The 26399-nt window shown below is 43.6% G+C and overlaps 1 protein-coding gene across 1 annotated transcript in view; it reads left to right on the top strand.

The window, feature by feature from the left end:
* Positions 1 to 7: 7 nt before the first annotated feature.
* Positions 8 to 26399, top strand: part of LOC126175109 (uncharacterized) — a 46888-nt gene continuing 20496 nt past the window's right edge. The window contains exons 1-2 of the mRNA XM_049921665.1: positions 8 to 337; positions 25468 to 25576. Of these exons, the coding sequence (XP_049777622.1) occupies positions 25531 to 25576 (46 nt within the window). The 5' untranslated portion in view covers positions 8 to 337; positions 25468 to 25530. The remainder of the gene's footprint in view (positions 338 to 25467; positions 25577 to 26399) is intronic.

The raw sequence follows: 26399 nt of genomic DNA, 5'->3' as shown, positions 1-26399 counted from the left end.
TTGGCCCTCCTGCTAACTTTCAAATTCGAATTGGGAGTGCGCATTTGTAACAGTTTTATTGTGTGCTGCATAGTGAGGAAAATTGAATGCCTTGCTCGATAGTGTATATAGTTTTTGTTAAAATTTATATCTACATTTTTATACGGTTTAGTAAACGGCATACGAGAGTAGCTGGCGTGTGTGTGAGATGTTCGTGACTGCTGTTTGTTTCTTGAACATGTCGCTATAGCACGAGATTTGATTAATTTTTAGATAATAAACGCAACATTCAATCTTCTCGCTCAGTATATCCTGTGACAGATCATTCTGGAGACAAGAAAACTATCCTAGGAGAGAGGTGAGCGACATTACCTAACATTAATCGTAATCCATAGATTACGCGGACAGGGTCTCGGAGATACGGAGAAAGAGGGCAGACATCTAGAGTAATTTAGTTGAATTGTAATGAAATTACTTAAACACTATAGAAGATTGTTTTGCACTGCTATTGCCAATTATAAAAATCAAAAAAACCATTAATTTTGAAAGTTTCTTTGAAGATCATCGTAGTTGGCGTCTGGGATTTGACCAAAGAAAGTTAATCTTAAACTCCACAAAATTATCAGCTTGATATTTGATATTATGGGGCACGTCGTTGTTGGTGGTTGATGTTTTGCTATCAGCACTTGTGGTTAATTTATGTATCTTACGGGAAGTACTCCATTTCAATTTTTTGGTATCGTCAGTTGTATCTGAGCTGTATAGGTCATGAGAAGTGACCGATTCCAATTTGTCGTCGTAGCTATGTGTGTTTTGGTATCGTGACCTATATAGGTCAAGGGAAGTGCCGATTCCAATGTGATGTAGCTATGTGTGTATTGGAATTGTGAGCTGCTGTTGACATGTATAGGTCAAGGGAAGTGTCCAACTCCAATGTGATGTTTTAGCTATGTGTGGTTTGGTATCGTGGGTTGCTGTTGACCTATATAGGTCAAGGGAAGTGTCAGATTGCAATTGTCATTGTAGCTATGTGTGTTTTGGTATTGTAAGTTACTGTTGACCTATATAGGTCAAGGGAAGTGTCCAATTCCAATGTGATGTTGTAGCTGTGTGTGTTTTGGTATCATGAGCAGCTGTTGGCCTATATAGGTCAAGGAAAGTATCCAAATCCAATTTTTGTTGGTTTTGTGGTATCAATAGTTGCAATATGATTATAATTTTTGGAGTAGTTGGTTTCTTAATTTGTGGTATCGACAATTGCGGTTGAGCTGTGTAGGTGAAGGGAAGTGACCGATTCCTGTCGATATTGTAAGTGCAGTGGGATTTGGGAATTTTGTGGTGTTTTTATGTTGTCGTTTTCTGTGGTTTTGGATTGTGTTGTGTGTGTGTGTGTGTGTGTGTTATATTTAGATCGTCCCCACCCAAAAAACCCCAATTTCCTGCACTGGTCCCATTAGTTTGATTATATTTTTGGAGAGAGATGTGTTTGTTGGTTTTGTATGTATTTTCATGTTTGTTGTCATTTATGTAATGATGTCATAGACACCATATTGAAGGCGTTGAGAATGGTCATTACTGCCATATTTGTGACGTCATGGGTCAAAGCAGACAGGTGGAATCAGATGCTTCTATAATCCTTAAACTTTATCTGTTGTTGTTGTTGTTGTTGTTGTTGTTGTTGTTGTTGTCTTCAGTCCAGAGACTGGTTTGATGCAGCTCTCCATGCTGCTCTGTCTTGTGTAAGCTTCATTTCCAAGTAACTACTCAAACCTACATCCTTCTGAATCTGTTTATTGTATTCATCTCTTGGTTTCCCTCTTGAATTTTTACCCTCCACGCTGCCCTTCAGCACTAAATTGGTGATCCCTTGATGCCTCAGACCATGCCCCACCAACCGGTCCCTTCTTTTAGTCAGGTTGTGCCTCAATTTCCTCTTCTCCCCAATTCTGTTCAGTACCTAGTCATTAGTTATGTGATCTACCCGTCTAATCTTCAGCATTCTTCTGTAGCACTAAGTTTCGAAAGCTTGTGTACTCTTCTTGTCTAAAATATTTATCGTCCATGTTTCACTTCCATATATGGCTACACTCCTTACAAATACTTTTAGAAAGGACTTCCTGATGCTTATACTCGATGTTAAAAAACTTCTCTTCTTCAGAAACGCTTTCCTTGCCGTTGCCAGTCTACATTTTATATCCTCTGTTTCAACCATCATCAGTTATTTTGCTTCCCAAATAGCAAAACTCATATACTACTTTGTGTCTCATTTCCTAATCTTAAGTCCCTCGGCATCACCTGATTTAATTTGACTAGGCCTACATTCCATTATCCTCATTTTGCTTTTGTTGATGTTCATGTTATATCCTCCTTTTGCTTTTGTTGATGTTCATGTTATATCCTCCTTTCAAGAGACTGTCCATTCTGTTCAGCTACTCTTCCAGGTCATTTGCTATCTCTGACAAAATTAAAATGTCATCGGCAAACCTCAAAGTTTTTATTTCTTCTCCATGGATTTTAATTCCTACCCCAAATTTTTCTTTTGTTTTCTTTACTGTTTACTCAATATACAGATTGAATAATGTCAGGGAAAGGCTATAACCCTGTCTCACACCCTTCCCAACCACTGTTTCCCTTTCGTGCCCCTCGACTCTTATAACTGCGTTTTGGTTTTTGCACAAATTGTAAATAGCCTTTCGTTCCCTGTATTTTACCCCTGCCACCTTCAGAATGTTAGAAAGTATTCCTGTCAACATTGTAAAAAGCTTTCTCTAAGTTTTCAAATGCTAGAAATGTAAGTTTGCCTTTCTTTAATCTAACCTCTACAAGATAATGTCATTAGCACATTGATAAAAAACAGGGGGGGGGGGGGGGAGTTTGCACTCACTGAAAAGTTCTGTCATGATAGACTTGCGAAATAGTAAAAGTCCCAATACTGCGACTATGTGGCCACTTGCCACCCAGAAATGAATCAAAAGTTTCTCATGTCGTGGAACCCTAGCCTCTTACTCTACCAAGTCTTAACACAAAAAATCCCTTCACTCTTCAACGTCTACTCAACAAGTTCCTCCCCAATCCCAACTTACAATGATTTTCCCCCACTATTTCTTTTATTTGCTTCTTGTTGGCTGCCACTGTCGTCCCTTGCCCACCATGCCACTCAGTCCTAGTAATATGCATTAGCTATTATTGCTGTTTTTTTCTCAACTTAGAACTGATTGGCCTTAATTAAAGAGACATTAATTAAAAAGACATTAAAAATGTATTAAAAATGAATAACACCACATAAAATATTGCAATAGGATGGAATTATTTTGTTACTAACCTAATACACAAATATTATGCACAGTTTTGATATTAAGAACTGCCATTGAAGTTTGGAAGACAATGTGAATTGGTGGGAAACCCACCTTAGTCTCCTTGGGGTGCTTTTCCTCTCTGTGGGGTGACACTCATTACCTTGTTCTCTTCCTGTACCATTTCATTAAGCTTCTTGGCCACTGCTAACATACCAGATCACATATGAACACTTGCAACACTTTTCCATTTTGGAATTACTTCATCTCATTTACAATCCCTTATAAATTAAAAACTTTTTTAAAAAAAAAATCAGTGCGTTAATGCGATCCTAGTAAATGAGTATTTGTAAAATGATTCTTTCATATAGTGTTCATTAAAAAAATGATGATCATGCCACCTGTGGCCTGTGGAAGGTACATTAGCTTATTTGTTTCAGTTGTAAATATTTGTCATGTATTATTGTTTTTCTGACATGTTCTACATCCTGGAGGATCTCCTCACTATGTATCAATTGGGATGAAAGTAAATCTAATCTAATCTTTAAGTGCCTTTCATTCAGAGTCATCCTGCTTAACGCTGAAACGGGTTGGAAAACTACATACAGGACTTCAACAGTAACCATATGGTATGTCTGGCTTCGACAGACGATCCAGTTCAGAACTTTATTCACCACATTGTGATTGCTAGTCTACACAAAATGCAGGTGTCCACTCTGTTACCTTTCAACCCTCTATATTTCCCTTCCACATTTCAGCCTTTCTTTCTTTCTCAGTATTAGTTTACAGTCTCAACTCACTATACTATTGTAGGTACTTCTATCCTCCAGAGTACTCTCTTAGTGTTCCCATAGCCATCATGTCTTTCCCAGTCCGGCATGCTTCAACAGCTTTACATTTCTCATCTAGCTATTCCTACTTTGGCCTGCTTCGTTTCCTACAATTTTTTTAGTTTCTCCTTTTGTATGGAAATTTAATATGCCATATATAGTCTAAGGGTTTATAATTAATGAAACACTGCACCAGTTACATGTTTTTTTTTTTTTAAAATTTAAATTGTGAATTACACATTTACAAGGTTTCTACTGATTGCTGTTTTCAGTTTCTCATAGACCTACCCATTTGACTTCTAGTGTGTTCCTTTGAACTGTTGCTTAATGCTTCTTTGAAATCAACAACCACGTCTGGTTCTTCCAATTTATCGAAGTCCCATACTCTTGATTTCCTACCTCCCTGTAATATCTTCAGTTTTAATCATAAGCAATAAGTGTAACTGACATTATGCCTGCCTTTTGATAAATTATGGTTGGAGTACACATCTGCCCCTGGAGATGCTTTGTGGTTTAAAACTGAGTTTTGAAATTGTTTTACCATTATAAAATGGATCCAAAATACTCTAGAGTCTCTATGTCTTTTTCAGATATGCAGTGTTCTTTCATGATTGCTAAACCTGGTGTTAGCAGTGATTAAATAATGCTCTGTGCAAAATTGTACCAACTGGTTTCCCCTTTGGTCCTTTCTCAAAGTCCATGTTTAGCTGTTATTTTTCCTTATCTTCCATTTCCTACTGTAGAATTCCAGTCCCCCATAACAATGAAAATTCTTAAGTCCTTTATCAATCTGAATAATTTGTTTTGTCTCCTCATACTCTCTTAGTCACCATTTCTCAAGCATTCCAATAATGAGGCTATCTACACATACAGCAAGAATGTACTTAATTCATTGTACAAAAAAATAGACTACTGCTATATTTTTAAGCCTGTCAAAGGCATTTGACTGTGTAAATCACAATATCCTTTTAAGTAAATTAAAATATTATGGTGTAACAAGAAATGCTTAAAAACAATTAAAATCGTATGTATCTGAGGGGAAGCAGAGGCTGTCAGTAGGAAAGACATTTATATTAGGCTATGAGGCAGCAAGCAACTGGGAACTAATACTTGAGTGTCATACAGGGTTCTGTCTTAGGGCTTACATTTTTCTGTGTGTATCAGTGACCTTTCATCTGTAACATTACCAGATGCCAAGTTTGTTTTGCTTTTAGATGATGCAAACATTGCAATAAATAACAAATCAAATGCAATATTAAATATCATTCAGTGAACATTTCATTTTTAATGGTTCCTAGCCAATACTTTGTAATTTAACTTTGGGCATAGTCCATATCAGTTCAGGCAGGCTAAGGAAAAAATCTTACCTTCATAGTCTAGGATGTTATTGAATATAGCATACTTTAAATGCAGTAGTGACATTTCCAGGGGCAGATGTGGACTCTGACCACAATCTATTGGTTATAACCTATAGATTAAAACTGAAGAAACTGCAAAAAGGTGGGAATTTAAGGAGATGGGACCTGGATAAACTGAAAGAATCAGAGGTTGTACAGAGTTTCAGGGAGAGCATAAGAGAACAATTGACAGGAATGGGGGAAAGAAATACAGTAGAAGAAGAATGGGCAGCTTTGAGGGATGAAGTAGTGAAGGCAGCAGGGGAACAAGTAGGTAAAAAGACGAGGGCTAGTAGAAATCCTTGGGTAACAGAAGAAATATCGAATTTAATTGATGAAAGGAGAAAATATAAAAATGCAGTAAATGAAGCAGGCAAAAAGGAATACAAACGTCTCAAAAATGAGATTGACAGGAACTGCAAAATGGCTAAGCAGGGATGGCTAGAGGACAAATGTAAGGATGTAGAGGCTTATCTCACTTGGGTAAGATAAATACTGCCTACAGGAAAATTAAAGAGACCTTTAGAGATAAGAGAAACACTTGTATGAACATCAAGAACTCAGATGGAAACCCAGTTCTAAGCAAAGAAGGGAAAGCAGAAAGGTGGAAGGAGTATATAGAGGGTCTATACAAGGGCGATGTACTTCAGGACAATATTATGGAAATGGAAGAGGATGTAGATGAAGATGAAATGGGAGATACGATACTGCGTGAAGAGTTTGACAGAGCACTGAAAGACCTGAGTCGAAACAAGGCCCCCGGAGTAGACAACATTCCATTGGAACTACTGACGTCCTTGGGAGAGCCAGTGCTGACAAAACTCTACCATCTGGTGAGCAAGATGTATGAAACAGGCAGCGTACCCTCAGACTTCAAGAAGAATATAATAATTCCAATCCCAAAGAAAGCAGGTGTTGACAGGTGTGAAAATTACCGAACTATCAGTTTAATAAGTCACAGCTGCAAAATTCTAACGTGAATTCTTTACAGACGAATGGAAAAACTGGTAGAAGCCGACCTCGGGGAAGATCAGTTTGGATTCCGTAGAAATATTGGAACACGTGAGGCAATACTGACCTTACGACTTATCTTAGAAGAAAGATTAAGGAAAGGCAAACCTACGTTTCTAGCATTTGTAGACTCAGAGAAAGCTTTTGACAATGTTGACTGGAATACTCTCTTTCAAATTCTGAAGGTGGAAGGGGTAAAATACAGGGAGCGAAAGGCTATTTACAATTTGTACAGAAACCAGATGGCAGTTATAAGAGTCGAGGGACATGAAAGGGAAGCAGTGGTTGGGAAGGGAGTAAGACAGGGTTGTAGCCTCTCCCCGATGTTATTCAATCTGTATATTGAGCAAGCAGTAAAGGAAACAAAAGAAAAATTCGGAGTAGGTATTAAAATCCATGGGGAAGAAATAAAAACTTTTGAGGTTCGCCGATGACATTGTAATTCTGTGAGAGACAGCAAAGGGCTTGGAAGAGCAGTTGAACGGAATGGACAGTGTCTTGAAAGGAGGATATAAGATGAACATCAACAAAAGCAAAACGAGGATAATGGAATGTAGTCGAACTAAGTGGGGTGATGCTGAGGGAATTAGATTAGGAAATGAGACACTTAAAGTAGTAAAAGGAGTTTTGCTGTTTGGGGAGCAAAATAACTGATGATGGTCGAAGTAGAGAAGATATAAAATGTAGACTGGCAATGGTAAGGAAAGCGTTTCTGAAGAAGAGAAATTTGTTAACATCGAGTATAGATTTAAGTGTCAGGAAGTCGTTTCAGAAAGTATTTGTATGGAGTGTAGCCATGTATGGAAGTGAAACATGGACAATAAATAGTTTGGACAGGAAGAGATTAGAAGCTTTTGAAATGTGGTGCTACAGAAGAATGCTGAAGATTAGATGGGTAGATCACATAACTAATGAGGAGGTATTGAATAGAATTGGGGAGAAGAGGAGTTTGTGGCACAACCTGACAAGAAGAAGGGACCGGTTGGTAGGACACGTTCTGAGGCATCAAGGGATCACAAATTTAGCTTTGGAGGGCAGTGTGGAGGGTAAGAATCGTAGAGGGAGACCAAGAGATGAATACACTAAGCAGATTCAGAAGGATGTAGGTTGCAGTAGGTACTGGGAGATGAAGAAACTTGCACAGAATAGGGTATCATGGAGAGCTGCATCAAACCAGTCTCAGGACTGAAGACAACAACAACTACAACAACATCATCTTCTTCCGTTGTTTCCTGTCCTGTTTTCCCCCATGACAGTATTTGATTTCTCAGCGCCCAATATCCAGCACGGTAGCCAGTTCGTTGTGGCAGGGCTGTCATGTACCCATTTGGTGGTAGCCCCCTGACAACACAGGGATCACACTGCTGATGCCTGAACTGTAACCTCCCCAAGTATGCCAAGCTGTAGATGCCTGTCTTCCTGAGGCATCAGGACTCCCGGCAATTGCCATCATGCCTAGTGGCCTTCGCTGTGGCCACCGGCTGGGTGGTGCCCATGGGGAGAGCCCCTGTTCGGAGTGGGTGGCGTAAGAGTGGATGACCTACAATGAAGCGGACTAAATCATCTCTTGCTGGTGAATATATGGTGCCAGCAGTCTCTAAGGACAAGATCGAGTACAATGCTGACAGATAAGACTGTAAATCGTTCCCCTCCTTCGCTACACCATGGGAGGAACATAGGGCTAGAGAAAGACGAGAACTGTGTTCACCTTGGTATTTTGTCTGCAGCAGAATGGATGGGGACTCCTCTCTACCTACGAAGCCTCAATTTTTTGTTGAACATCTTGAGGATAAGTTTGGGCAAGTGACAGCACTGTTCAAGATGATAAGTGGTGCAGTCTTGATCCAGACAGCATCTCCAGCCCAATCCCGGGTGTTACTCACTTGTGACTGGCTGGGTGATATTCCTGTTTCTGTCACTCCCCATAAAAGCCTCAACAGTGTGCAGGGGATTATTTTCCATCACGACCTCCTCTTGCAGTCTGAAGATGAGTTCCGTGCCAATCTAGAATGGCGGTGTGTTCATTTCATCCAGCGTATTTACAGGAGACCTAAAGACAACAGGGTTGCTACCGGTGCCTTCATCTTGACCTGTGAGGGTGATTTATTGCCTGAAAAGGCCAACGTGATTGTTCACCACTGTGACATTAAACTGTACGTCCCTCCCCCTATGCGATACTTTAAGTGCTGGAAATTTGGGCACATGTCTTCCTGCTGCACTTCCAGTGCCACATGTTGGCACTGCGGACGTCCTCTGCATCCAGATACTCCATGTGTGCCTCCTCCCACATACATCAACTGTGGAGAGCAGCACTCCCCTTGCTTGCCAGACTGCACAGTACTCCATAAGGAGCAGAAAATCATGGAGTACAAGACCCTGGACCGGTTGACTTACCCAGAGGCTAAACTTAAATTTGGAAGATTACACACCAATGCGTCAATGTCCACATATGCTGCAGCTACATTACTATCGCTGTCATGAGTACCAGTCATACCACTCTCTCTGCCACAAACAGTGGGCCCTCCAGGCCTCGAGAATACATCTGCCCCCTTGGTGGTAGGGGTAAAATCTCCTTCCGTTGCTCCCAAAGTACCTACTTCGGGAGCAAGGCTCCCCCAAACATGGGGGACATCGGTCCCCTCCCCCCAGCCGGAGAAACAACAGCCTCCTTCGGCTCCTCTTGTGTGGAAGGGGTCCCTTGGGACCCTCTCTCCCAAGGTCTCCACTAATGCCACAACAGATACTTACCAGTGGCTAAAGGAGCCAAAAGCTGCTGGATGAATATCTTCAGTCTTCCTCTGTGCCTGAAGCTACTTCGGAGAAGTCCTCGCAGCAAGCTTCTGAAGAGAAGCGAGAGGGCAAGCAAACAAAGAAGTCTCCCCCCAGGGGGTCCACAACTCTTTTGTGGATACGTGCATAGCAAGCACGGGACCCCGAGCTAATGTGGCCTTCCTTCCTTTCCGGGCTGCATACCTTCCCATTCCGCATCCTTCCCCATCCCTATCTTCGCCCCTCCTCCCCTCACCTCTGGCTCTTTCCTTCCCTTTCTCCCCATCTGGGAGTATGGTTTGTGCCTACGTCCGGAGACGGACGCTCGTAAATGTACTGCATTCTTCGCCTTTCTTGCTTTTATGTCTTCTTCCTTCCTTTGTCCTTCCCTTTTTCCTTACCTCTTCTCTCTCCCTATTCTCCGCTGCGGCGTTTGAGACCTCTCTTCTTTCCTTTCCCTTTCTCTTTATTCCTCCCTGTGCGTGTCTGAAGGCCGACCCACGCCCTTCGTGCGTAGCCGGTGACGGGGTAACGCGTAATTCCCCGCCCCGGGTAGACAGGTAGGACACGTACGTACCCCCTGGTAACGGCCAGGCCCAGGGAGGGGTGATTACCCGAGCTGATACCTTCCGAAAATGCCGATTGGTCCCTCCGTCCGTTTGTCGGGAGGTGTGACCTGAGGTGTGAACAATCACCTAAGGCGGGAGTGCCCTCAGAGAGGGCCCCCACAAGGGAGGAGCGCGCCATCGGAGACGCCGGTAATCATGGGGGATTCTTCCGCAATGGTTTCCTCACCTTCCACTATGTCTGCTCACAAACGTAAGTATACTGAGTCTCAGCCACAGACGATTCTTCCATCGTTGCCACAGTTCCTTGTTGTTTCTCGGACTGATGAAGGTCACGACTTCTCCACGGTCAACCCTTTCATTATTCAGAAAGGTGTCGACGCAATTGCAGGTCCTGTAAAGTCTTGTTCCAGATTACGGAATGGCATCCTGTTGTTAGAAACACACAGTGCCCTCCAGGCACAAAAATTGCTGCGTACTTCTCTGCTCCACACCTTTCCTGTCCGGGTGGAACCGCACCGAACCTTAAATTCCTCGCGTGGAGTCGTTTATACACGCTCCCTCGATGGATTGTCTGACGAAGAAATTCAGCACTATCTGTCTGACCAGGGCGTAACGGCAGTTCATAGAGTAATGAAACGGGTTGACACGAACATCATTCCAACCCGCACTGTCTTCTTGACATTTGACACAGTTCAACTCCCATCGAAAATCAAAGCTGGCTATGAGATAATTTCCGTTCGCCCTTACGTCCCAAACCCTACGCGTTGCTATCGATGTCAGCGGTTCAATCACACCAGCCAGTCCTGTTCCAATCCAGCCAAATGTGTTACGTGTGGCAAGGATGCCCATGAGGGTGCTTGTCCACCTCCATCCCCTCGCTGCATCAACTGTATGGGTGACCACGCTGCTTCCTCTTGAGATTGCCCCGTTTTTAAGGACGAAAAGCTCATCCAGGAAATAAGAGTGAAGGAAAAGGTGTCGACCTTTGCTGCTCGAAAATTATTCGCCAGTCGCAAGCCCACCGTGCCTCAGACAGAAAAATATAGCACTGTCCTTGCTTCTCCTCGGCCAACGAAGGAGGCGGCCACGCAGACTTGCGACCTCACCTTTAGTGCCACGGTCATCAGATCGGCCAGCGCAAAGATCGCTCGTTCAACCTCACCAATTTCGCCTGCCCACTCTATGGCTCACCCTTCGTCGGGTTCTGCTAAATCTCGAGCCCAAAAGTCGGACGCCAAGTCTTCGAAAAAAGAGCATACTCGTGAAGAGTTTTTACGTACCGCAACTTCCCAACCATCGGTTCCTCCATCTAAACATCATTCTTCCAAGAAGGCTACAAAGAAACCCAGTTCCTCTCCTTCTCCGCCAAGGCGTGTCCCATCTACAGCACCACCTGGCGGAAATCGCCCTCGGCCGTCTTCTGTGTCGCCGAGGCGCACTGCTGGTGGCCGGTCAACCGGCCAATCGCTGGTGGCAGGAGCTGCTCCTGACCAACCTATGGATCAGGATCTTCTGCCTTCGGCTGACTGCCATTCCATGCTGTCGGTCGCTAGCTCCGAGCAGTCTTTGACTTGACAGCAACTTTGGTCAGTCCTCCATTTTCTGTTCACCCCATGTCCATTATCCACTGGAATATCCGCGGCATTCGAGCCAATAGGGATGAATTGTCGATCCTCTTAAGATCCTACTCGCCGGTCATCTTCTGTCTTCAGGAAACAAAGCTGCGTCCCCATGACCGCTTTGTTCTCCCTCATTTTCAGTCCGTCCGATATGATCTCCCGTCTGTTGAAGGCTCTCCAGCCCATGGAGGACTCATGATTCTTCTCCATGATACTCTCCATTATCACCCAATCCCCTTAAACAGTTCCTTCCAAGCTGTCGCCGTCCGTCTTTCCCTTTCCGGATACACGTTCTCTCTTTGTACTGTATACATTCCATCGTCCACACCAATGGCACGAGCTGATCTCCTTCATCTTCTTGGTCAGCTTCCACCCCCCTATTTGCTGGTTGGGGACTTCAATGCCCACCACCCGCTTTGGGGATCTCCACATCCTTGTCCACGTGGCTCCATATTGCTAGACGTCTTCCACCAAGCGGATCTAGTTTGCCTCAACACTGGGGTCCCCACATTTTTGTCTGCCTCCACGACAAATTTATCTCATTTGGACCTTGCGGTCGGCACTGTTCCGCTAGCTCGGCGCTTCGAATGGTTCGCCCTTGATGATACACACTCGAGTGACCACTTTCCATGTGTCCTCAGACTGCAGCCTCAACTGCCATATATGCGCCCGCGACGCTGGAAGTTTGCCCAAGCCGATTGGACACTTTTTTCGTCTCTCGCGACATTCGATGACCGTCGCTTTCCCAGCGTCGACGATGAGGTCACACATATTACCGACGTTATCCTTACAGCTGCGGAACGTTCAATACCACGCACCTCCGAATTGCCCCGGCGCCCCCCAGTTCCTTGGTGGAACGAGGCATGCCGTGATGCAATACGTGAGCGGCGACGTGCTCTTCGCATTTTCCGTCACCATCCTACTTTGGCCAACTGTATCCGCTATAAGCAGCTCCGTGCGCGATGCCGTCGCGTCATCCGCGATAGCAAGAAGGCAAGCTGGAAATTCTTTATTAGCTCATTTAACACCTTCACTCCCTCCTCGGAAGTTTGGAGTCGGCTTCGACGGTTCTCAGGCGCGCCTAGTTTCTCCCCGGTCTCTGGGCTCACTGTCGCGCATGATACCTTAGTGGACCCCGTCGCAATTTCTAACTCGTTGGGTCAGCACTTTGCTGAGATTTCGAGCTCTTCAAATTACCCGCCAGCGTTTCTCCCGAAGAAACGTGCAGCGGAAGTGCGACCTCTTGCTTTCTCCTCTCAAAATCACGAAAGCTACAATACTGTTTTCTCCATGCGGGAACTCCAACATGCCCCCTCATCTTCTCGCTCCTCCGCCCCGGGACCGGATGGTATCCATGTCCAAATGTTGCTGCATTTATCAACCCCTAGTCTACGTTACCTCCTTCGCCTTTATAATCGAATTTGGACCGACAGTACCTTTCCCAAACGATGGCGGGAAGCTATTGTCGTTCCTGTTCCGAAACCTGGAAAGGACAAACATCTCCCCTCTAGCTATCGCCCCATTTCTCTCACGAGTAGTGTCTGTAAGGTTTTGGAGCGTATGGTGAATTACCGTTTAGCTTGGTGGCTGGAATCCCGCAGTCTTTTAACACCAGCCCAATGCGGATTCCGGAAGCATCGTTCTGCAGTTGACCATCTTGTTGCTCTCTCCACTTATATCATGAACAATTTTCTCCGGAAACGCCAAACGGTAGCAATATTTTTCGATCTGGAGAGAGCATACGATACCTGTTGGAGGACAGGCATCCTCCGCACACTGTTCTCTTGGGGCTTTCGAGGCCGGCTGCCCGTTTTTCTTCGCGAATTTATGGCAGAGCGCACTTTTAGGGTGCCGGTGAACACTACTCTCTCCCGTACTTTCTCCCAAGAAAACGGGGTACCCCAGGGATCCGTGCTGAGTGTTGTACTGTTTGCCATCGCCATAAATCCAATTATGGATTGTCTCCTTCCTGATGTCTCGGGCTCCCTCTTTGTGGACGATTTTGCGATCTACTACAGCTCTCAACGGACCAGCCTTCTTGAACGAAGTCTTCAAGGATGTCTTGATCGCCTCCACTCGTGGAGCATCGAAACCGGCTTCCGTTTCTCACCCAGTAAGACCGTTTGTGTCAATTTTTGGCGACGTAAGGAGTTTCTTCCGCCCTCCTTACATCTAGGTCCTGTCAACCTTCCGTTTTCAGACGTCGCTAAATTCTTGGGTCTTATGTTTGACAGAAAACTGTGCTGGTCCTCCCACGTCTCCTATCTTTCTGCTCGCTGTCTGCGATCGCTTAACACCCTCCGTGTCCTGAATGGTACCTCCTGGGGAGCGGACCGAGTGGTCCTTCTCCGCCTCTATCGCGCCTTAGTGCGCTCAAAATTGGATTACGGAAGCATAGTCTACTCCTCTGCTCGGCCGTCTATTCTTCGGCGTCTCGACTCTATCCACCACCGTGGATTACGTTTAGTGTCTGGAGCTTTTTACACTAGCCCTGTGGAAAGCCTTTATGCTGAGACTGCTGAACCTCCGCTGTCCAATCGGCGAGCAGTCCTCCTGAGTCGTTATGCTAGCCATCTGTCTTCCATGCCTGCTAATCCAGCCCATGACCTTTTTTTCGACGCCTCCTTTGATGTAGGGTATGCAGGCCGCTCCTCCTCCCTACTACCCCCGGGAGTCCGCTTCCGTCAATTGCTCGATTCTCTTTCCTGCCGCTTTCCGAAAACCTTTTTGACAACTTGGGGTACAGCACCGCCTTGGCTCCGTCCCCGGATCTGCCTGCTCCGTGACCTTTGTCAATTTCCCAAGGATGGTACCCCTACACTTGTTTATCGTCGGGCATTTGCTGCTCTATGTGCACAAATGACGGACGCCACGTTTATTTACACCGACGGCTCGAAAACATCATTAGGTGTAGGGAGTGCCCATATTGTTGGCGACACCCCAAATCGCTTTCGACTTCCTGACCAGTGTTCGGTTTATACTGCGGAGCTTTACGCTGTTCTCCAGGCTGTCCACTACATCCGCCGCCATCAGCGGATACAGTACGTTATCTGCTCAGATTCTCTCAGCTCTCTCCTCAGTCGCCAAGCTCTTTACCCTGTGCACCCTCTGGTCCACCGGATTCAGGACTGTCTGCGCTTGCTCCACCTGGGGGGCGTCTCGGTGGCGTTCCTCTGGCTCCCGGGACACGCTGGTATCTGTGGGAATGAGGCGGCCGATATGGCGGCCAAGGCTGCAGTCTCTCTTCCTCGGCCAGCTATTCAGTCGCTTCCCTTCACCGATCTACGGAGCGGTTTATGTCGCCAAGTTGCTCATTTATGGCATGCGCATTGGTCAACACTTCCCCGTAATAAATTGCGGGAAGTGAAAGCCCTTCCTTGCGCTTGGACTTCTTCCTCCCGAACGCGTCGTCGGGAGGAGGTAATTTTAGCTCGACTCCGGATAGGGCACTGTCTTTTTAGCCATAGACATCTTTTAAGCGGTGATCCTCCTCCACTCTGTCCCCACTGCTCTCAGCCGTGGACGGTCAGACACCTTTTAATTGAATGCCCCTATTTTAATCCGTTACGCTCCCATCTACAGCTATCGCCTGATCTATCGTCGATTTTAGCAGATGACACGCGCTCTGCCGACCGCGTTCTCCAGTTTATTAGTGACAGTGAAATGACGTCAGTCATTTGAAGTTTTTTTTTTTTTGGGACAACCACCCCCTGTCTGTAATGGATTTTTAAGCATTCTTTCTACTTTTGGTTTCTCCAATTTTATGAGTTTGTTTCCATTGCTGCTGGTTTTCAATTTCGGTTTTTTACTGTCTTAAGTCACGGGCTGGGCGCTAATGACCATAGAAGTTTTGCGCCCTAAAATCACAACAAAAAAAAAAAAAAACAAAAACAAAAAACAAAGAAGTCTGCTAAGAAAAAGGACCCTCTGGTGGCCCCAACACCACCAGTCCCTACTCCCTACCAATTCTGCACACAAGGATGAGGTGGAGATTTTAGCATCTTCTGAGAACATGGATCTCACTGATGACTCATTCACAATAGGAATAGATACAAATACTCAGTTGGTGGCAGCAGGTGATCTTGATGCGTAACATGCCTCCTTGTGCACTTCATGCCTTCCCAGCCTCACAATAATGTCACCCTCCCACGGAATTGTTGCGGTTTTATCCACCACCTGGCTGACCTATGGCAACTGTTAAACTTTACACCTGCTTTCTGCATCACTCTCCAGCAAACCTAGTTCCCGGCAATGCGAACCCCTGCCCTCTGCAGCTGTAGGGTATATTACAAGAACATAGCGGCTATAATAGAATGTCAGGTGGAGTTTGTGTCCATGTCCTGAGCTCAGTATGCAGTGATCCTGTCCCCCTTCAAACCCCTCTTGAAGCTGTGGCTGTCAGGATAAGGGTGACACAGGAAATAACTGTCTGCAATGTATATCTTCCTCCATGTGGTGCAGTACTCCTGAACACATTGGTTGCACTGATCCATCAACTCCCTAAACCTTTCCTACTTTTGGGAGATTTTAATGCCCATATCTCCTTCTGGGGTTGCACTGTGCTTACTGGCCGAAGTAGAGATGTCGAAACTTCCCTGTCTCAACTTGACCTCTGCCTCTTAAATACTGAGACTCCCACACATTTCAGCGTGGCTCATGGCACTTTCTCGGCCATTGATTTATCCATCTGCAGCCCTGGACTTACCCCATCTGTCCACTGGAGAGTCCACGATGACTTGTGTGGTAGTGACCACTTTCCCATCTTCCTGTCAGTCTCCCAGTGCCATTTCCCTGACGTCTACCAAGACGGGCTTTAAACAAGGCAGACTGGGAAGCTTTCACCTCTGCTGTCACCGTTGAACCCCCCCCCCCCCCCCCCCCCCCACATGGTACCATTGATGTGGTAGTTGAGCAGGTCACTAGATCAATCGTTTCTGCAGCAGAAATCATGATCCCTTGTTCTTGAGGGAGCCCCCAGTGAAAGTCATTACCTCGGTGGTCGTCAGAAATCGCTATGGCCGTTGAAGAGCATCTGCAAGCTCTACAGCGACATAAGTGGCACCCTTCCCTAGAGCACCTAATCGCTTTTAAATGGCTCCCTGCCCGTGTTCACCAGCTTATAAAAATATGGAAACAGAAATGTAGGGAGAGGTATGTCTGGACCATTGGGTGCCATACATCACCTTCCCAAGTCTGGACGAAGATCAGATGCATTTGTGAGTACCAGACCCTGACAGGCGTCACTGGCATTAACATCAGTGGCGTGTTATCTACTGACACAGACGTAATTGCCGAGCACTTTGCTGAGCACTATGCTCGAACCTCCGTGTTGGAGAATTATCCCCCAGCATTTCGAACCCTCAAACAGCGGATGGAGAGGAAAGCCCTCTCATCTACTGAATGTCATAGTGAACCCTATAATGCTCCATTTCCAGAGTGGGAGCTACTCAGCGTCCATGCACATTGTCCCAACACAGCTCCTATGCCAGATCGGATCCACAATCAGATGATCAAACATCTCTCATCTGACTAGAAGCGATATCTCCTCGTCATCTTCAACCAGATCTGGTGCGATGGCGTCTATCCATCGCAATGGTGAGAGAGCACCATCAGTCCAGTTCTCAAACCTGGCAGATCCCTGCTCGATGTGGGTAACTATCGACCCATCAGCCTCACCAACACGCTTGACTGTGGTAGTCTGGTTTATGGTTCGGCAGTGCCCTTGGCATTGCGTTTATTCAACCCAGTGCACCACTGTGGCGTTAGACTGGCAGCGGGAGCTTTTAGGACGAGTCCGGTGACCAGTGTCCTGGTGGAGGCCAGAGTTCCTCCATTGATGGTTAGGCATGCACAACTACTTGCCAGTTACATTGCACGCATTCTTAGTTCTCCTGAGCATTCGAATTACCGTCTGCTTTTCCTACCCACTGCGGCTCATCTGCCGCTTCTGAGGCCCAGGTCAGGGCTTATATGATTGTGGTTTGCATCCGATCTCTTCTGTGTGAAGTGGAGTACTTGTCTTTACCACCTGTACTCGAGGTCCATTCACTTACATCTCCATGGTGTACATCTAGGCAGAAGCTTCAGCTCGACTGTTAACATGGTCCTAAGAACTCAATTAACCCCGCAGCTCTCTGTTGTCACTTCCTCTCAATTCTTGACGTCTGTTGGGACCATGAAATCGTTTACACCAACGGCTCGATGGCTTATGGTCTCGTTGGTTTCACCCATGTTCATGGAGGACATATTGAACAGCGCTCTTTGCCAGATGGCTGCAGTGTTTTCACTGCAGAGCTAGCGGCCATTTGTCATGCTCTTGAGCGCATCCACTCATGCTCTGGCGAGTCGTTTCCTCTCTGTACTGACTCCTTGAGAAGCCTTTAAGCTATCGACCAGTGCTGCCCCCACCATCCTTTGGTAGCGACCATCCAGGAGTAGTCCATCTATGCCCTGGAATGGTCTAGTCATTCCGTGATGTTTGTGTGGACCCCAGGTCACGTCAGAATCCCAGAAAATGAACTTGCGACAGGCTACACAAAAACTGCTTCTGGAAATCGGCATCCCCGTAACTGACCTCCAATCATTATTACGCTGCAAGGTTTTTCAGCTTTGGGAGACAGAATGGCATAATCTCAGTACAGTCAACAAACTGCATACCATTAGGGAGACTAGATTGTGTAGAAGTCCTCCATGTGGGCCTCTCGCAGGTACTGTGTGATTCTCTGCCGACTCCGCTTTGGCCATACGTGGCTAACACATGGCTACCTCCTCCAAAGCAAGGACCCACCTCGGTGTCACTGTGGCTCACATATGACTGTTGTCCACATCTTGCTGGACTCCCCACCTTCCTTAGCCCTTCTGCAGTGGACTTTTAACCTTCCTAGCACCTTACCTTCGGTTTTGGGCGACAATGCCTCAGCAGCAGATTTAGTTTTACGTTTTATTCATGAGGTGGGTTTTTATACCATCTAAGGGTGGGCATTTTGCCTTGTCTCCGAGGCTGCCACCCTCCCTTCATTTTAACTCTGTTGCAGTTTCTTTGCCTTTGTTTGTCTTGGTGGTCATCTTTTCCTTACATGTGTTCATCTCGCCTTGTCTTTTTGGGGTGGCCATTTTAATGTGTTGCATAGTGGCTGGCTCACCTCTTTTATCATTGTGATCAGCCAGCCCAGACCATCTGCTCTATGGTTTTAATACCTTCTTCTACTTTTCCTTGTGGTGTATGTTTTCCCCATTTTTTGTTCCTTCCATTCGTTTTCATTTTAGGTGTGGTTCCCCATTCGTTTTCCCCCTTTTACTTTCTCAAGCGTACTTTAGGTGCTTTTGTACCTTGAGACTTGCTTCAAACAGGAAAAAGGGACTGATGACCCAGTAGTTTGGTCCCGTTATATCCCCAAACCAACCAACCAACCACAGACAAAAGCAAGTATTGCAGACAGCAGTTGCTGTTCCCATCTGTGGCTGTGGAAAAACTGAATTGTATGCGGTTGATGCATAAAGGAGTGCCAGCAGTACTTTTTATCAGGAAAGGTTTGTTTCTCTCTAGGCTCAAGCAGTCCAGAATGGTCATTTCCCAAATCCAGACAGTGCTGTTCTTATACAAGATGGAGCAACAGCTCACACAGCCAAACATTTCCTGTTATTTGGGATGACTGGCCTGGAAACGCTCTAGATCTAAAACTGATAGGGTAACTATAGCCCCACCTCAGGTTCCAGTCTTCAAAAAACCTCATCCACGCAACATAGACAAATTACTACGTGCATTCAGGAGAAATGGAATTCAGTCATTCCTGACAAGTGAGCAATGGCTTCAGTGTGTTTTTGGCAGAGAAGTTGAAGAATGTCATTATAATTATGGATACTCTACAAAATACTGAAAGAGCAAACAGATGACTATCCAAATCATTCGTTCAAATGTAGGAACACATTTTTAGGAAAAAAATTTCGTAAGTCTTGAAGGAGAAATTCTCCGTCTACTTTGCAGGTCCCATTTAATAGAATAGCGATTTGTTTACTTTTGTTCCATAATGTCATATACAATTTTTAGACTAACTTTCAAAGCAAGCTAAGGTTTTGAGGGTCCAAAAACTTGTAATAAGAATAACTTGTGATGTGAATTCAAGAACATCCTAAAGCGGCCTGTTTAGGGAACTAGGAATTTTAACTACTGCTTCCCAATGTATTTATTTTTAATGAAGTTCTTCATTAGAAAATACACACCCAAAAAAAATCTTTGCATCACTTTGGTTCCAAGAGTTCCGGAACCTGTACAGAAAATTGGAATAGAGATCAATATAAACATCATTTCTGCCCTTTTTTCTGCTCATGAGAACCACACATTGCATGTTGTACCACCTTACAGTGAGACCTTCACAGATGGTGGTCCATATTGCTGTACACACCAGTACCTCTAGCACCCAGTAGCTCATCCTGTTGCATTGATGCATGCCCGTATTCATCATGGCATACTAACCACAAGTTCATCAAGGCACTGTTGGTCCAGATTGTCCCACTCCTCAACAGCGGTTTGTGGTTGGTGGGTCTCGTCGTCCATAAACTGCCGTTTTCAATCTATCAGGCATGTTCGATAGGATTCATGTCTGGAGAACATGCTGGCCACTCTAATCAAGCAATGTCGTCATCCTGAAGGAAGTCATTCACAAGCTGTGAATGATGGCGCCGCGAATTGTCATCCATGAAGACGAATGCTTCACCAATATGCTGTCAACATGGTTGCACTATTGGTCGGAGGATGGCGTTCATGTATCGTACAGCTTTACGGTGCTGCCCATGTCCACCAGCGGTGTATGTCGGCCCCACATAACGCCATCCCAAAACAGCAGGGAACCTCCACCTTGCTGCACTCGCTGGACAGTGTGTCCAATATATTCAGCCAGACGAGGTTGCCTCGAAACACATCTCCGACAATTGTCTGCTTGAAGGCATGGGCGACACTCATTGACGAAGAGAACGTGATGCCAATCCTGAGTGGTCCATTTGGCATGTTGTTGGGCCCATCTATAATGTGCTGTATGGTGTCGTGGTTGCAAAGATGGACCTCACCATGGACGTTGGGAGTGAAGTTGCGCTTCATGCAACCTATTGTGCACAGTTTGAGTCGTAACATGACATCCTCTGGCTGCACGAAAAGCATTTTTCAACATAGTGGCACTGCTGTCAGGGTTCCTCTGAACGATCATCCATAGGTAGCGGGCATCCACTGCAGTAGTAGCCTTTGGACGGCATGAGCGAGGCATGTCATCAATAGTTCCTGTCTCTGTATCTCCTCCATGTCCAAACAACATCGTTTTGGTTCACTTAGAGATACCTGGACACTTCCCTTGTTGAGAGCCCGTCCTGGCACAAAGTAAGAATGCAGACGCGATCGAATTGTGGTATTGACCATCTAGGCATGGTTGAACTACAGACAATACTAACCATGTACCTCCTTCCTGGTGGAATGACTGGAACTGATTGGCTGTCGGACTCCCTCCATCTAATAGGCGCTGCTCATGCATGGTTGTTTACATCTTTGGGCCTGTTTAGTGAAATCTCTGGACCGTTTAAGGGACTGTGTCTGTGATACAATATCCACAGTCAACATTTGTCTTCAGAAGTTCTGGGAACCGGGCTGATGCAAAACTTTTTTTGATGTGTGTGTATATCTTTTTCAAACATCTCAACTCATGGAATCAGTACTAGAAATAAGAGTAATCTTCTCAGTGCTTTAAAGTTGCTTACATTTGTCCAGAAAGGTCTTCATTATTCAAGAACACAAGTTTCCAGTTACTTGCCAGCAACCTGTTCTACTCCTGAAGGGTCTGCTCACTATGGAACCATTGGAATGAAAAGTACATCTAATTAAATCACATCTCATAATCTGCATATAAACTTGTACTTCTGTAGAGGGTGTTCGTTTTGTATAGATCTTGGTCATGATAATGTGTTTACTACATTGTTTGTCGCTGCATTCCTATCTTCTTATTCATTATTAAAACTATTCCCGCATTAGGTGTATTTTTTTGTTTTGTATTCGTAACCCTGTAATGACATGACCAGAAGTCCTGTTCTTTGTGCCACGACTCCCCACTATTTCCTGCTATATCTGATTTCAACCACCCGATTCCCTCCCACTGTTTACAGCTTTCACTAGAGCAGCAACGAGAGATGGACTTTTACTAAGTTAAAATTAATAACAAATGAAAGTAGTAACTTCACTTACTTTACTCGTCAGCTACGTCTTCATGGACTGTCACTCGTATAAGCCACTGGCAACAATTCTTTTTTCCCATAATGCAGGTACATACTTGCTATGTCAGTCAGAAATATTGGGAGGGTCAATTTTTCCATGCAACCGCAAATTGTGGAAATGTAGGTACTGAAAGAGGTAGAGTTTGTTTCCATCTCCTGGATGAGTCTCTCCGTATGGACGATTTGATAGATTTCCGCAAGCATTTGATGTTCTGCTTGTGAACAGATGGATCAACAGACGACTCCTATTTAACGGGATGACTCTCAAATCAATGTTGAAATCCTCCTTTCTTTAAGGTGGTGTATGAATTAAAGCGATCTGTTATCACTTTTGTGCCTGGCAACATAAAGTGCTTTACAGACGACCAAAGTTTCCTTCCTCCTTGAATAAACTTGAACTATAAATCACTTGTGCGATTCTTTTTTAATACCATCAAATGTGCAGATATGTTCAACTTTCTGTTTCAGTGGTCATCCTCTCTGATATTTCCTAGTAGCTATATATGATTCATCTATTTTGACAACCTTGTTTTGTTCCCTGATTGGAACACACACGTACATGACTATAGCGACTTATTGACAGTAACCGTAGTAGTCGCACATGATGTTTGTGAAAAATTGTGTTTCAAAAGGTGATGCTTGTAGCGTATAGTCTCTTATCCAACAAGAAACTAAAATTATACTCTTCTCGATGGATAACTTGGACCTATCAAACCATGTGTTCTTTCTTATAGATGTTTTCTTGTGACATTGAGTCCAGTACAGTTGCAAAGAAAATCAACATCCGCGCCTTTCTAGTGAAGCTTTACGGAGTTGAGTTCATGACACTATACATTTCCTGCTATCCTCATTTGGAAGAAACCCAAAGTCCAATCAAAATTTCAAGTACCTTGAATAAGATTTTCACTCTGCAGCAATGTGTGCGCTGATAAGACTTCCTGGCAGATTATAGCAGGCAAGTGCTCTACCAAAAGTGCTTGGGTAGCTCAGTTGGTAGAGCACTTGCCCACGAAAGGCAAAGGTCCGAGTTAGAGTCTCGTTCCGGCGCACAATTTTAATCTGCTAGGAAGTTTCAAGAAACTTTCCACACTACATAACCCCAAGAAATTAGATTTCACCATGTGAGACTATCAGTACTCAAAACTGCAACGCTTTCACTAATTGCTGTTTACAACCTAAAACGATAAACTGTGTTCCCCTGGCAACAAAGTAAACGATTTACCATAAATCGCACCAGCACAGTCATGTGGTAAACATAGATTTGCATGTTCAATATTTGTAATTAGGAGCCAGTGTGTTCAGTAGGCAATCATTCTTTGAAATTTCTGTCAAAGGAAAGAAATTTTCAGATATAAAAGTAACTTTAGGCCTACCCCAAGGGAGTATTATAGTATCTTTACCTTTAGGAATGTATATAAATGATGTAGTGGATAACTTCAGAAGTTCGATAAGGCTTTTTGCATGTGATGCTGCTGTATACAGAGAAATCACAGTGCTAGAAAATTGTACCAAAATACAGGAAGACCCGCAGAGGATCAACACTGGTGCAGGATTCACAGTTAACCCTCAGAATAAACAAATGTAATTTATTGTGCAGAAATAGGCAGAAAGACTCGTTATTGTTGGTTACACAGCTGCAGAACAATCACTGGAAGCAGTCACATTCATAAAATATCTAGGAGTATGTGTATGGAGCAATTTAAAATAGAATCAACACATAAAACTAATTGCAGTTAAAGGCAGCTGCAAGACAAATTCATTGAAAGACCACAAAGGAGGTAGCTTACAAACTCCTCATTCGACCAATATATGAATATTGCTCATTGGTCTGGGGTCTACACCAGATAGAATTGATAAGAGGAAACAGAGAAGATCTAAAGAAGAACAGACTTTTGTATTACATATTCATTTAGGAAGGGCAGAAGCGCCAAGATGCGCAGCCAACATTAGTGATAGTAGTTGCAATAGAAACTTTTTACATCGTGGTATGATTTGTTGAAGTTCCAAAAGCTTAAGTGTCTATAGGAATTGACCTCCTATGGGTTTCTTGTAAGAAGACCATGATGGCTTACTGGCAATCGTTCTTCCTGCAAAACGTTTGTGACTGAAACAGGAAAAGGATGACTTGACAGTGATACACATAGTACTCTTTGTCACACACCGTAAGGTGGCTTGAGTATACAGATGTAGATATATGGATATGTTCTCATTAATGCTATTAGAGACACATTGACAGAAGAAAATACCAGTATGTTTTTCGGTTAATTATTAAATCGTTAAAAGTACCAGAGGTGGTTAAGAATTTAGAGAAAGAACACTCGGCATCGGATTTGGGGGAGGGGGGTGTATGTAATGGGAGATGAATGGGTGCTTTTGAAAGATGAAAGCATGAAGCTAACTGAGGATCAAATAGGTAAGAAGACAAGTTGCGGTGGAAATCTTGGGATAACACGTGAGATACTGAATTTGGTAAAAGAGGAAAATATAAAAATGCAGTAAATGAGAAGGCAGAAGGGAGTATATCTAGAGACATCTAAGAAACTGAGATTGGCAGAAAGTTCAAAAATGGTAGAGAAAGAGTGACTAGAGGAGAAATGCAGAGCTGTAGATGCAGACCTGAATGTGGGAAAGACAGATGCCAGCTACAGCGAAATTAGGGAGACCTGTATGAATATTGAGGTCTCGAATGACAGGCAGGAAGACAATACATGCTTTGGAAGTGTGCTATAAAAGGACGCTGAAGATTAGAGGGGTAGACTGGGTAAAAAATAAGTCTGAACTAAAGATGATAATTCAATGACATGGTTCTCTGTGGAAGGTACATCTTTTAATTTTAAAGGAAAAAATTTGTAATATAAACAAAAAAAATGAATAACTCCAAAATAAATATTGTACATAAAGAATTGTTGCGTCATTACTAGCCTCAGAAACAAACATTAATTTCTTTAAGTATTTAGTGTATTTCCACTCACTAAGATCTTATAGCATGACATTTTTGAGTAACTTGGCATTTAGAAAATACTGCACAAAAGAAACAAGTGACGAATAGTATGTGGTTGTTACCCATCATCATCTTGGAGATGCCTCCTCAAGAAACAAGATATTCCAAATGAAGCTTCACAGTGGATATATTCAGTAATCAAAGTAGCTAGAAATAGCTCACAGAAGTTTGAGAATAATAATAATAATAATAATAATAATAATGTTTTCAGGTACAGCACTTGCTGATAAAATTAGTCTACATTATTTATCAATAAGACTTGTGGCCCAAGAAAGTTTACATTGTGTCGGCACTTACACTGATAATTTACCCAGTATTATAAATTAATTCAAGCTGGCAACATAAACTTTTAATCAAATACTGGTAGTGTGTTAAGAAAGATAAATGTTTCATATTTTTAAGTATGTTTTACCATTGGGTAAGGGCCAAATTTTGACTTTCCATTGTGTTATTAAATGTAGGCTAGTATAGTATTTAGTAAATTAAATGCCCAACATGTAGCCATGCACAAAAATAAATCATGTACAAGGAGTTTAAAAATTGATTTGTGCCATACTATTTCCATAAAAATTGCGACACATTTGCCAATGATTTGTAAGTAATTTTGAATGTCTGTGGACAAACCCTTCTCTTTCACACACACACACACACACACACACACACACACACACACTCACTTAATGTTTCGGAAATGTCATGTACCTGTAAATTTCCTTCATAATTTCTCATATAAATCTAATCTTTTCAGAGATTTTGCGACAGATAGCATGTCAATTGTTGTCAGCTCACATCTATTACTTTTCTTCAAAAGATGAAAGTTCTGTCAAATACCAGGTGGACTGCAGCTAATAACAATGGTATGTAAATTTTGTCAACCTATAAACAGTCGTTATGATTTGATCGTTTATCTCATGCTGTCAGTTATGTAAATGCATTACTCAGTTACCTTAATCTGTATTTAATTTCTTTCTCAGTATTTTGCAGTTTCTACTGTTACCTCAAGGCTGTCAAATAGTTCACTAATGGGTGAGGATTTATGTTACACATATGAACAGTTAAAATGTTAGATAATTTGAATCAAAATTAAGTGCAAAAATTGTGGCATCAAAACTTTGGATCCTTATCTCATAGAGTAAACACAATATTTTCCAGCAATCTACGAATTTGTTAGTAAGATAACAATTTTTGTGAATTGTTGAAATAGGGTATGTTCAACACTTCTTTTACAAATACCATTTTCTGACATATCTCCAAAGCCAGTCTCATTTGAACCAACATGTTTAAGTTTTTGAGCCAATTTATGCAATTCATTTTCTGGAAATAGATACTGTTGGCCAGATGATGATACGGAAGAAACAGGGCCGTGGAAATGAGGTGGTGTTCTGATACCCAAGGAGCATCCTGTCCTTTGGGACAGTAAAATGAATGAAGATACATAAATTTTATCAGTGCATAATTTTCTTCATTATATGTTAATAATGTTGCCAATCCACTATTCATTATCAATACATAGAGGAAATGTGACAGGCAGGCAACAATTCGATCAATTTCAGGATTAACATGGCTGCACTAGATAATCGGACAACAAAATTTATCCTGTCGTTAGAAACTTTGCTGATATGAACAGAGATTGAATCAAGTGGTATAAATGGACAATGATCTCTCGTACTGGCAACCATG

Source organism: Schistocerca cancellata, chromosome 1, assembly GCF_023864275.1.
Source record: "Schistocerca cancellata isolate TAMUIC-IGC-003103 chromosome 1, iqSchCanc2.1, whole genome shotgun sequence".
Classification (NCBI taxonomy): domain Eukaryota; kingdom Metazoa; phylum Arthropoda; class Insecta; order Orthoptera; family Acrididae; genus Schistocerca; species Schistocerca cancellata.
The sequence above is the reverse complement of the archived record's forward strand: the minus strand, read 5'-3'. Positions and strand labels throughout refer to the sequence as shown.